Source organism: Phallusia mammillata, chromosome 5 (assembly GCF_965637545.1).
Source record: "Phallusia mammillata chromosome 5, kaPhaMamm4.hap1.1, whole genome shotgun sequence".
Classification (NCBI taxonomy): domain Eukaryota; kingdom Metazoa; phylum Chordata; class Ascidiacea; order Phlebobranchia; family Ascidiidae; genus Phallusia; species Phallusia mammillata.
The window spans coordinates 4,039,554-4,052,910 of record NC_137256.1 but is presented as its reverse complement, the minus strand read 5'-3'; the positions used below and the strand labels follow the sequence as shown (position 1 = coordinate 4,052,910).

The 13,357-nt window shown below is 38.7% G+C and overlaps 1 protein-coding gene across 1 annotated transcript; it reads left to right on the top strand.

Annotated features, from left to right (window-relative positions):
• Positions 1-701: 701 nt before the first annotated feature.
• LOC145228905 (protein unc-93 homolog A-like) lies at positions 702-6,386 on the top strand. The gene is made up of 9 exons (XM_080094118.1): positions 702-2,000; positions 2,542-2,691; positions 3,052-3,233; positions 3,918-4,209; positions 4,505-4,599; positions 4,655-4,822; positions 4,887-5,121; positions 5,188-5,355; positions 5,512-6,386. The coding sequence occupies exons 1-9, from the start codon at positions 1,874-1,876 to the stop codon at positions 5,553-5,555; spliced, it is 1,461 nt and encodes a 486-aa protein (XP_079950244.1). The 5' UTR covers positions 702-1,873; the 3' UTR covers positions 5,556-6,386.
• The last annotated feature ends 6,971 nt before the right edge of the window (positions 6,387-13,357 follow it).

The window sequence follows — 13,357 nt, the reverse complement described above, 5'->3', positions numbered from 1 at the left end:
ACTGACAAATCCAAAACGATTTTATTTCACGAACAACTTCAATGCGATAATTGCGAGCGAATGTTTAACAGGCTATATCTTAGCACCTAATCATAAATATTTTAAAAATTATTTCAACACGATACCACTAACTGCAGACAGTGCTCATTGCTTTTAGCTTGGTACCCGCGAATGGCCCTAACTGCATTTGTTTTGTTTGGTCAAGCACCGAGCATGGCAAGTTAAAGTTCGGTGTGTTTTGTTACGTCACAAACACTTTCTGCATAACATGTAAGGAAAGCCAACGCTGAGTGAAACACCAACGTTTTTATGTAGCAAACGGTAACTAATTTAAAACACTTTCAATGAGCGTGTTTCCATTCTCTGGCGTTTTTAAAACGTGTTAAAACTGTTATTTTTTACTTCTGTACGTCAGCAGTAAACAAATCACACGTTCAATTGTGACATCAAAAAAAATGCGATGCTCTGTATATCAAGCACTCGGGTTCACGCTGGGTTCGGCCAAGCACAAGTCAATTGCTACCTGCAAATTTTGCTTTTAAAGCGCAGACAAACCCCGATAAATGACGCATTGTGATTTGTTAAAATGCATTGTGACATCATCATCAAAAACACGTAGCAAACAAAGTACCCAATATAATAAATACAGTCAAATCTAATTTTACTGGTCGCTGGGCCCCCATAATGGGGGGCGTTGGGGCTCCCGTTGAGAACTACTGGTTTAGAGAGAGTTTGCTTATAGTGCATAACGCAGTTTCATTTATGTTATGTGCTGAAACTGCAAGTAGCACCGTTGTGCCATGCTTTGAAATATAGACTTGAAATATAGAAATATAGGGAACTTAACGTCATATAGGTGGCGTCTTTGGCGTCATTGGGTATAAATGTTCAGCGATTAGCTTGTTTATTCAAAGAGTCAGATCGAAGTTTTATACCACAATGAGCAATGCTCAAGCAGCACTGCTGAATACAGTCGCTACCAAATAAAGCCTTAAAAGCAATTGCAACTCAAACGAGATTGATTGCCTAAACCAGTGGTTCCCAACCGGGGAGGAATTTCTCCCGAGGGAGGAATTTTATGAGTTCAGGGGAGGAATTTCATACAAACTGTAATAAAAACATTTACATTGGAAACGTTACATCATATTTTTGTTTATACATTATTATGTCCATGATAATTTGGACCCGGTTCACATTTGATACCGGTTGTAAAGGATTCTGAAATGGACATCCCTAATCATAAGGTCTATTTCAAATTGCTATAATTTTTTATGTTATATTTGTTTTTCGTCTTATGGGGAGGAATGAATAGTTCGAAAATGGGCAAAGGGAGGAATGTAACAAAGAAGGTTGGGAACCACTGGCATAAACCTTTACCTTGCCTCGACGGAAGCGCGAAAATATAATAATCTGTCATAGATTAGCCTGTCAGATCCGGCTTGATCAATACAACAACAAAGCGACTCACAACACACAACTGCAGATTGCAAACGCATAAACCACAAGTGGGAGGCAATAGCCATATTTCACCTGTGAAATCAAGATGCCAGCATGCCACACATCAAACCGTATCGAACATAGGTTTTGTCGCCGTTACAAATATTTAAAAAAATCTTTCTTTAACATTTTTGGAACGCGTGTGTCGCTTAATAAACAAATGTAGACATCATACATCAAATTCAGGAAACAGCCTCGTGATTCAATGGTGTGACGGAAACTACAACAGTTTGTTGCCACAAAACGACGAAAATAAAGTTCACACCTAAAAAAGGCAAGAGTTAACAGCAGTGCTATCAATAAGTATTCGTTTTATTTACAGAGCTAATTTAGGTCAAAAACAAAATAAGTTATTACTTTTTCGACAAGATCAAAGATGCAAAGTGGAAAAAAGGAGGTTCTTAGAAAGTTTTTCTGGTTTTTCATTGGATACTTTCTCACTTATGGTGCATACTTTTCAATTTTACTGCTGCAATCCAGCATTAACATTAAAGATGGTGTAGGTAAGCAATTACTGCTCCTGATGTCGTTTTTTAAATAAATTGTTTTGCACATGTCACTCAAAGTTGTAAGTCGGGTCAGGTTTGGGTTCAGGTTACAATTTACAACAAACCGGCTTAATTTGCGCCTGAAATCACTTTACGCGTCCGCTTTAAAAAAATACCTACATAAACAGTTGTAGTTGCAGGACTTAAACCTAAAGTACAGCAGCCCTGAAACGTCATGTTTAGGCATTGTCTATTAGTGTCCATTGTGTATGACTTCTTTATTGTAGACTTGTTAATCAAACTTTTGGGCCAAAATAGGTGTCTCAAATACAATTCGGGTCCGGACCGGGTTTGGATTTGGTAGTTTGGGGTTTGGGTCGGGTGTGAGGTCGAATTTCGGGCTTTGTTGACACAAGAATGCTTGTTTAACTTTACCAATTGGACAAGACATTCAATGATTAATACTACAAAACACTCTGCTGATACTAATATACTCTATGTCAGTTTTGAAGGGTAGTGGGCCATTGGTTTCGTTTCCACTATTTTGTTGATTTAGGTGTTACATCAGCTTCAGTAACGTACAGCTGCTCAGTCGTTTTCAGCATATTTCTTGCTCCAATTCTACTTCGTGTATTGGGTGAAAGGTACTCGGCGATTGTGGCCCAAGTCACGTACTTGATTTACATATTGGCCAATTTCTATCCAGGTAATGTACTTTAAAATGGTTAAAATTTAAAAAAGGAAGTATTACTACAACAATAATATTATGTAAAGCTTTAGTATTTTGTTGCAATATTACCCATACAAACCTTTTCGTTTTTTCGCAACCACTATTTTATTTCTTTTCTTGTACTATTTGTTATCGTTTGCAGCAGTTGCATTGCGTGTTGAATACTGTGCTTCCGTTTTCCTTGTACGCAATTTCGTGTCACGCAGGATTGTTTTCATCAATCTGTGCGTGCATGCGTGCGTGCCCCGCACATTCTTATTTTGTATTTTTTTCGAATAGTTTGTGCAAATATAATGTCTAACATAATTACTTATAGTACCTCGTTTTCGTTTGCAGAACCCTATATTCTGATCCCTGCTGCGACACTTGTGGCAGTCGGGGAGGCGACGATGTGGCCAACCTTGTTATTGTTTACTGTTCACTACGCGCGGTGTTACGCTCGACACGGGAACAAAGACACATCCGCCTACGAAACTATGTTTGTGGGAATTTACTTTAGTGGATATTATCTAAGTCAGGTACAGTACAGTTGGGTGCTAAAACACATGTGATTTTTTAATAGTTGGTTTAAAACACTGTGTTATGTAATAAAAGAAGTGCGATAATCCTCTTTTTTGGTGGAAGGGTTAATGACTATTAATAGGGCAATTATTTTTTGACTTGTAAAAAAAGTCAAAAATCTGTCAAATTTTTATAATAAGTCAAACAAATATCTTCAAAATTGCTTACAAAGTCATAATTTTTCAGTGAACTTTTCAGTTTACACCTTGTAGCCTACTTTATACTGCTGTAAATGACCCATTGGGTACTTATTGGGATTCATAAACGATTAAGTGAATAATTAGGTTGATATGGTGTGATGCTCAACACACCTCAAAACGTTTAAAAAAAATTTGTAGGTCCCAAGTCATTTTACGGCAGCTGTAGGTTAGGTGCAGCTCTTGCTTCGGTTTTGCTTTAGATACTTCAAGTATCTTTCGTTTAGACAAATGATAATGCTTTAACTACTTGAATTCTTCAGACGTCAACATTTTTAATTTGTAGGTCAAATTTTTTCGTTTGTTAGGTCAAAAAATAATTTCCCTATTAATGACACTTGCCACATGTCTACGACAATGGTCAGAAAGGTTATAAAATATAACTTGGCCATCTTATACAACAAGTCGCTTTCTGTTCTTTAAAAAAATATATTGTTGTGACAGATATTTGCAAACTTGCTGTCATATGGAATTCTTTTTGGTGGTAAAAATTTGTTTGGAAATCAAAATCAATCAACAGTCGATTTTTCGTATTGTGGCGCAAATGATTGCCAAGATCCAAACGCCACAAACGAGAATATTGACATGTATGTGCCGCCGTCTCAAATTACTCTTTACTTGGTTTTGGGAGTGATGGCTGGATTGCTTGTTGTGTCAATCATCGTGTATTTGACGATGCTGAAAGATATTGATGTTTCTCTTGAAGCTGTTAATCCGGAAACCCAAACTTCAGAAGGTATTTTTCCAAATAAACAGACAACTTAATTTGAGCTTGATTTAAAGCCCTAGGATCATTGCGCAAACACTTTCTGTTGAAGAATTTGAGCGTATTTGTTTTGAGAATAGAGAATAACATATCTGTTTGTAAATGTTAATACAAACTGTACCAACAGTGCGCGAGGTATATTGCACTATATTAAGTTGCGCATGGCCTAAAACGTTTGCAGTAGGCTTTTAAATTATTTCAACAAGGTTGGAAATGTACCATTAGAATAAAGATTCGTCGAAATAAGCGTGAATTGTATTTTTAGAAGCAGCGTTAAAGGATGAAGAAACGAAACAAACCAGCGACACAAGACTTGAAGGGGAGAACATAAACAGCGATGGAGTTCATTTCAAAACCAAGGTAAACTAAAAACGTTTGTGTTATTCATAAAATAATTATTATTCCTTGTTTGCAGAACGTTTTCACCCCAGTATTGTCCAGCATCAAAGAAACATTTAGTCTCCTATTTCATCCACAACAACTTCTTTTAGCACCGTTTGCTTTGTATGGTGGAATGTATGTGGGCTTCATACTGTCAGATCTATCCAGAGCTTATAGTTCCTGTCTATTTGGGGTCCAGCAGGTGCGATTGCAGTTTTTTTGGTGATCATTTTTTATTATAGTGACAAACTGTTTTCGTGAAATAGATCGGACTTAATATGGCAGTACATAGCGCGGCGGGTGGCATATGGTCAATGCTGGCCAGTTCGTTGTCCAGTCGATATGGTCGGAAAGTCACTATTATGCTAGGCTTTGGAATCGACTTGTCATGTTGGCTGTTTCTTCTCTTTTGGCAACCATCAAGCCAAAATTTAGGTTGGACTTATGTCATATACGTTACAACAGCCTTTGCCAGCATTACTTGGATAACAACAATCAGCGGTAAGAACCACTTATGCGATTTCGCGCTTAAAGTTATGGCAAAGCAAACTTGTAATATTGTTTCAGATACATACATTGATTACTTTTCAAAAAAGCGAGATATCGCCTTTGTGGTATGGAACTTGTGGATGATGGTTGGTGCAGCGGTGCAGTTTGGTTGGAGCACAAGTCTTTGTGTCAGAACAAAGATTTATGTGCAAATGGGATTACTCTGTTTTTCAATTTTAACCTACGGTGAGCATATAACAGGGATCCGTGTTTAAGACTACAATTTCGTCGGTTTAAATTTGGAGGAAGAAAAAAAATCTAATTTACAGATTATCTTGTTTAAGGTCAATTGTGAACTAAAGACATAACAAACCTTTTTACGTTATTTGTATATGTACGCAGGTGTTGCTCATCGTATTCAGACAAAGAAGGACAAAAGTGGCTAAAAAAATATCAAGCATGGAAAAGAAGATATAAAAACGACTGCAAAATATTACTGCGCGGTCGAAAACAGTATCTTTGGAAACTTTAAAAAAGAACTAGTTCGACCTTTGCTGCAAAATTGCCTTTCCAACTTTTTTTTCATCATGGTGACGGCTTTGTTCAAAATGGCAACCTTCTGCCCAGAATAATACCGTGCACTATGTATAGTGTATTACACGTCTGTAAAAATAAGTTTACAAGTTGTGCATTTGCAGCTGTAATGTATATTCAAATAAAAAAATATTTTCTGGGAAATGTTGTCTGCCAAGCGTATTTCGCTAAATAGTTTTAATAGTGTTTTGCATACAAAAAAGGGCCACCATGCAATTTGCTATCAATTATGTCACATAGTATTTAGCCTCCTAAAGGAAATTGCAACTGCAAACAAACGATATTTTCAGAAGCAGTATAATATGAATATCCTTAAATTCCTTGAAAAATGCAACTTGTGATGTTCTTAAGCGAATACTATTCGTATGTCCCTGTACTGAAGAAACGTAACGATTGAAACAGTGTTTGATGGAGGCACTGTGTAAATACAAATTATACAGAATGCAGCAAACCTTTGCTTTACAAATATTGGTCAATTGTACATAGTCGATAACTGTGTGAGAATGGATTTGTGCTGTAATAGGGAATAAGGGAAAAACCGTTTTTTTGTTACAATATGATAAAAAATGATGAACTGCCATTAGGATGGATGTTTAGGCGAAACAAGTGGGAAGGTAAAGAGCTTAAGTCGCAGAGTTAGCACATGTACAGTGTCGTGTATGATTGCCCTGAAATAAAGTACACATAAATTATCTGTTTGTTTGTTTTTTAGGCTAAAAAGCAACACACTGGTGTCCGACCAAAGGTGATTCGGAACTTTTACGTAACATTTTGCAAAATGGGCAAACTTCTAAAACAACCGAGCATTCAGACTATTAGAAAAATAATTGTATGGAAGTTTCTATTGTTTACGTCCCGTGAACGCGACCCGGTTATAGCGCGGAACGCCACACGAGGAGAGAATTAAAACGCGATTCCTAATAGCCTCCAACAAGCAGCCCACACAGATAGGTTTTGCTGATCTTATTAGGCGAATTCTTTGAATGCAGGACAAAGAGGACGGTAGGAGACGACAAATAGGATACGGTTTATGCATAAAGCATGACATTGGCACACTGCGCTTTAAATGCAGAAATACAGCACAAATCTTACCAACTGTTGTGGTAACCGGATAAAGTAAATAGCACGGGTATTCAACTCGCAGCAATTACTGGTACACACCTAAACATACAATAACATATATCACCACAACTCGCATTTATGACGTCACACACAGTTCTTACCAATATGTTGGATGACAGCAAAGCAGGGTTTCCCAACCTTTTTATGATCTCGTACCAGTTGGACCAATGATACTATATACATAGTATTGTAGCGTCCTCTCTCACTACCGTTATCGTGTGCCTTCATACTACAGCGAACCGGACAGATTGCCTTCTTTCTCTGACTCTCGTCTTATGCGGCGTATTCGCACATTGTGTTATTCTATTACGATGTACCTCGAATAAACACCTCGCTACATTTGGTGCTCGACTATTGGCCGAGTTCCCAGGAATAACAACTCCACAGTCGCTTCCAAAGCATGGAGTTCAGCATTTCAATTTTTCACAGTCGCTTCCAAAGCATGGAGTTCAGCATTTCATTCCCACTAACGGCCCACCAGTGCACTCTCGCGCTCGTCGTCTCCCTCCCGAGAAACTCAGCATCGTTAAAAAGGAATTTCACAACATGCTGCAACTGGGCATTATTCGACGCTCTTCCAGTCCATGGGCCTCGCCACTGCACATGGTTTCAAAGTCGTCCGGTGGGTGGCGCCCCTGCGGCGATTACCGCCGTCTTAACGCAGCTACCCAGCCTGATCGTTACGCCATTCCTCACATTCAAGACTTTTCGGCTCGGTTGGCAGGTTCTAGCGTTTTTTCCAAAACTGACCTTGTTCGTGGCTACCACCAGGTTCCTGTGGCACCTGTTGACATCGCGAAAACCGCGGTCATTACCCCTTTTGGCCTTTTTGAATTCCTTCGCATGCCCTTCGGCCTTAAAAATGCGGCACAGGCCTTTCAGCGACTGATGGACACGGTATGTCAATCTTTGGACTTTGTGTTCGTCTATCTTGACGACATCCTCGTCGCCAGCAAGTCTCTTTCCGAGCACTACGACCATTTAAAGCGTCTTTTCAAACAGCTTTCCGACCATGGCCTTGTCATCAACCTGGGAAAGTGCAAGTTTGGAGTTTCCCAAATCGATTTTCTGGGGCAATCATCATTGCTTGGACGCTATGTACTGCCACGCGTACCACTTCTTGCAGAACAACTAATTTGATCGAATCATATTTTATTCAGAAGAAGAATATTGGCCTACCAAAATAACACTAAAGCACCATAACTAAATTTGATGCAATTTTTGTTTACGTCCCACCATAATAGTCAAACCTACAAATGTGATAGTCTAAAGTTGGTAACAAAATGTTAGTTACAACTTTTTTTTAGTTTCTTGTATTTTTGCTGCTCACGTTCCTACATTATCACATTACCACCAGTATAGGTACTTTCATAGTACTAGCCTACTACGAAGCATGCCCATAAACGGTAGAGCTACTAACACTGAGCTTGGGCTGGCCCCCGCTCTGGGAATTTCTGGTAGGTGGCGCTAAGGAGCATAGGCGTTTATGGTGCTGACTCAGCAATTATTCTTACCATAAACCCAAACTGCTGTAACAGCACCATAAACGCCTATGCTCCTTAGCGCCACCTACCAGAAATTCCCAGAGCGGGGGCCAGCCCAAGCTCAGTGTTAGTAGCTCTACCCCCATAAACTACCTCTTTAAATGTAGCTGTTATTGAACATTTTATTCCGATCTATTGTTAGCTTACAACCGGCATCAACGCTATTTGTAGCTTAATCTATAAAACAGTAGATCAAGAGCAACATTATTAACGCCCAATGTCACACAACGTTGTACGGCTTTTCAATGCAACTGTGCTTCTTGATGACAATTGACATGACCTGTATTTTGTTTTTGTGATAAAACGGAAGCTGCTCGCGTACCACCGGAAAAACCTTCGCGTACCACAGGTTGGGAACCCCTGCAGTAAAGGAATAAGTCACGCTTCAGGTGAGGAGAAAACAGGAATACTGCGTAAACAAAATGCAACTCAAGCACCTTGTCTAAACCCAACTATACGTACAGTACAACTATTACAAAGCGAATGACATGTTAGGTCATTGCAGTTAAGTTCGCATTGACTATAGTAATTCACATTTTGGAGTCATTAAACACATATATATCGAGCACCGTGCTCGACAGAAGAACTAAACCACGTTGCGTTATTCTCACGCAAAACTGGCAGTCGATTATTACGTCACACAACGCAATGGATTGAAACACACGTTGTACTGAGGAAAAGCGGAAATCAATAGAAATCGGCAATTACTGGCAAATAAGATGTAACAATTTTCAAGTGGAATATTTCTAACTTTTGCTGCCTACCTATTCTCCAACTTTTTCAACATCGAAGGAGGAGTCTCATTGTTTTTGGATAAAAGTGACATTGAACAATTCCTGAAAATTAAAATCCAAAAATTATAATTTTGTGGGATTCTAGATGCATCCATTACTGCGACTTATGCCACGGCAGCAATTTTTGGAATAATTTTTACTCCCGTTCTCATGCCAGTTTTGGGTGCAAAGATCTCTGTGATCACCTCTCAAATAACCTATCTTTTCTCTGTACTGGTCAACATTAAATGTTTAAATTTTAAGGTAACGTATAATTTTTATTAAATTCTGATCGTTCAAATCCAGCAGAACGAAAAGCTGAACGACAGAATGCAATTATATTGTGTATTGCATATACTACAGTCTGCGACAAAAATGTGAAATATCTTAACCTGTTGTGTTGGTTGGTTGATACAAGTTAAAAGCGCTTTTAGCCTTGGCCACAATCTCCGAGTACGTTTCTTCCAATACACGAAGTAGAATCGAAGTAAGAAAAACGGTGAAAACGACTGAGCAGCCATACGTTACTAAAGCTGATGTAACGCCTTAAATAATAAAACATTAAAAATAAAAAGAATATATAGTATCAGCAGATCTTTTAGTAGTATCTATTGAAAGTTTTGCCCAAAAAGTTTAGCTATCACTATAGCCCAGAGTTGTAAACGGACCCGAACCCTAAAGTACAAGCCTGAAACCTGAGAAGCCCGATTACGCCCAAAAGTTTGACTGACAGGTCTATAAAAAAACAGGACATAGACAATGAACCAGAGTTGTAAACGGGCCTCAAATTGGAGCCGAACCCGACCCAAAGCCGTAAGCACATGCCCGAAACCATGCCCAAACTGGGCCTATATATTGAAGCACCAAGAAAGACAAAGACAACAAACACAATAGACAATCGGTCTTAAACAATGCGTTATAGGGCTGTTTAAAATTAGGTCAGGTCCAGCAACTAGCTACTTAGCTGGTTCAATTTGTTAAAAAATTATTGACATAGAGCAGGGGTGGGGAACCTTTTGGTTTATAAAGGCCACCAAACGGTTTATCAATAGTCGTTTAGGCCACATGGACTATTTCCCAGGCCAAGGACAGTGGTGACGTACAGAATTGTCGTTTTGCAAATCCCTTCTAGAGTTGTAGCACTTACGGTCCAAGCTAAATATAATCCCTTACTACATTCCAATCTTAACTACAACATTCAGGAATTATTTAACCTAGAAACTGGCTTGTTTACAGATATCAGTGATCTAAGAGCACCGTGTGACATCACAGACAAGTTAAGACATTCGATTATGCGCAAACAATTGTTCTTTTGCAACTACGGAAATCGCCATGTAAACCAGAGGTTCCCAACCTTTCCACGCCATTGGACCGGTAAAAACTTAAAAAATTTCCACGGACCGGCAACAAAAGATCGTAGTGAACCAAACGGCAATCAACTTAAACAACAAAACGCCAATCCATTTACATACAAAGTCAATGTTAGTGGGATGTTTGCTGTTGTTTAGCTGCCAGTATGAATCTCATCTTAAAAGTGAAGAATAACTTTGTTTTACAAAGAAATGTTGAATGCTAGACGCAGTTTATGACAAAACAATTATAAACGTCACAAAAGCTTTTTTAAGTAATTTTGCGGATATCAACGGTGGAGAGCTACCCCAGTTTTACAGCCAACAACTTTGCAATAGGCCTACTTTAAAACGTAGAAATAAAGTAAAATAATTTGCAGACCGGCAAAATATTTACGCGGACCGGCACCGGTCCGCGGACCAGCGGTTGGGAACCACTGATGTAAACCACTATGGGACCGTTTGGCTCTAATTTGAAAACCGCTGCCCTAGAACTAATCAAATAGTAAAGTGGAATAAAGATCGAAAAATACGTTTCTGTCTACTTCACAACGCCTGGTGCAGTCCGTAATATTAACATCCTAAAATGTATTTTGATATCAAAGGCCGCACTTAGTGCCCTAAAAGGCCGCAGATTCCCCACCCCTGACATAGAGTGTAAAGTCACACCCGAATCAGGCACATTTTTTTAAGAAACCCAAGCCCGAACCAGGCTCGAAAAGCCCGGCCCGACTTACAACTCTGCAGTGGACAATAATAGACAATGACTTAAACAGAACGTTTGAGGGCAACTTGGAATATAACAGTAAGTACAAGTGAGAAATGAAATGTTTGTGTACCTTAAACACTTTTCGGTGTAGTAATGTCTAAAACAAGTAAAAACGAAATAAAACAGCATCCAGTTCAATAGCCTGATGAATGTTTTGTAGCGTGAAAATTGGATTTTGACAAAAGCGTCTTCCGCAGTACGAAAAATCACGAAGGCTGTGATTGTGATTAACTGCTTTCATGTTTTTTTCACCGAAGAGAATCCCGCAGCAAGTTGGCAAAAATCTGCGTTAACATTTGGTAAAAATCATAAGTTCAAAACTTTTGGGACTATAGTTTGTTCCTTTCGTATTAGTTTAACCAAACCTGACTAAATTGAAACCCCACAAGCAAGTATCCAACGAACATTGTTTCACAGACATTGGTGCCTGTGATTCCGCTTTCCGTTCAGCATCGTGCACAGTGTGAACTGAACACATAAATGCGCGGCCGCATTGTCGCCTTACAATCACAACGCCAAGATTTTCGTTTGAAGGTTTCCGCAAAAGAAGAAACATGTAGCTTGAAACATCTAAGCAAATTCCAATTAAAAAAAAATCTCACAAACTTTTTGTCCAAATTTTATTTGTATTGTCACTTTATCCAATTGTCATTGATAAACAGTTTCTTAAAAACAGCAAGAACACCGAAAAAAACCCATTGGTTATCGAGTCAAGTGTCCCGTTATTTGAATGGTGCTTGGAGCATTCTGGGTGTGTGCTGCCGCAGGATCGCAACCGACCGCACGAACCTGGCGGGGTACAGTCGGTTGCCGGCCAAAATGAAATTGGCTGCTGGCCAAATGAAACCCGCCTAAACAAAACACCAGCGCGGTTCCTCGAAACGTTTTCTGTAATCCCATAGGCAGACCCGGGTGTCTCGAGGACGGTTATTGACAGCGACGAACGTTTCGTAAGATCGATGACGTGGATCGCCGATGTTGTTCGGTGCGGAAGTGGAGGGGGATGACTGTTCTCGTCCCGGTTCGCAGATCTGAAAAAGTCAAATCATACGGCAGTATTTTGCTGTTTCGAGGACAGGGCAGCCAGTTAACCGTTAAACATTCTACTATAGAAATCTGTGCAACAACCCTTAAAATATATTAACAAAGCTTCTGTCCTAATTCTTAAACAATGAACTTTAGCAGCTCTGTTTTTTTTTAATTTTTATATAGTTTGTGTATAATAACATAAAATCTACGTTATATGTAATTCTGAGTGATACTATCAGTCCTGGATAATTACAACTTTCTGTAGCTTAACATCGAAAGGCACAAAAGCTGCAAGTAGATCCTAATGCCGACAAAGGACTTGTATTCCAACTAATTCGAACAGCTCAAACACCAAGAGCCGAAAAAGTAACTTGCTGATTGTTTGGAAAGTATTCGCCGTACATAGCTGATAAGAAAGGTAAAATTATTAACAATCAGATCCAAAACCAAACCCGTGTATTATATTCTTAAGTTTGACAGTGAGTACAGTTAAATAATTATTTTGCCAAGGTTAATCCCGACTTTTTAAGATGACTTTTAAGATTTCAGTTTTTGCAATTATCATTCAATTAAAAAGTGTATGTAACACCTTGTAAAAAAGATCATCTAACATTCTAACGTTTTAATAATTGATTGAATTAAAAAGTTTTAAGAAAAAATGGAAAAAAAACATCTGCTGTTCCAAATATGTCATTCAGGAATAAGTAACAACAAGAAATACTCAGTTTTAGTTCTGAATGCTACCAAAGAAAAAATAGCTTTATGAATGTGAAGTTAAATGCCTCATTGAAATTTAGGCAATATTAAATGCAGAACGAATTGCAGAATCACCGAGAATTTTAAAATACCTGAGTGGTGACACTTTCAAGATTTGGTTTCTTAACACACCACAGGACAGTATTTGCAACCTAGTGCACTCATGTGTATTGATATAATGATTCAGTATCTGATTTACTGTTACCTTTACCGGTACCGTTTTGACTGTTTCTAAACTCAGAGTGTTTTGGTAATTAATATGTTGTTATTTCACAAAATCGAGTGCCAGAAATCGCCTCAGCTCAGACATGA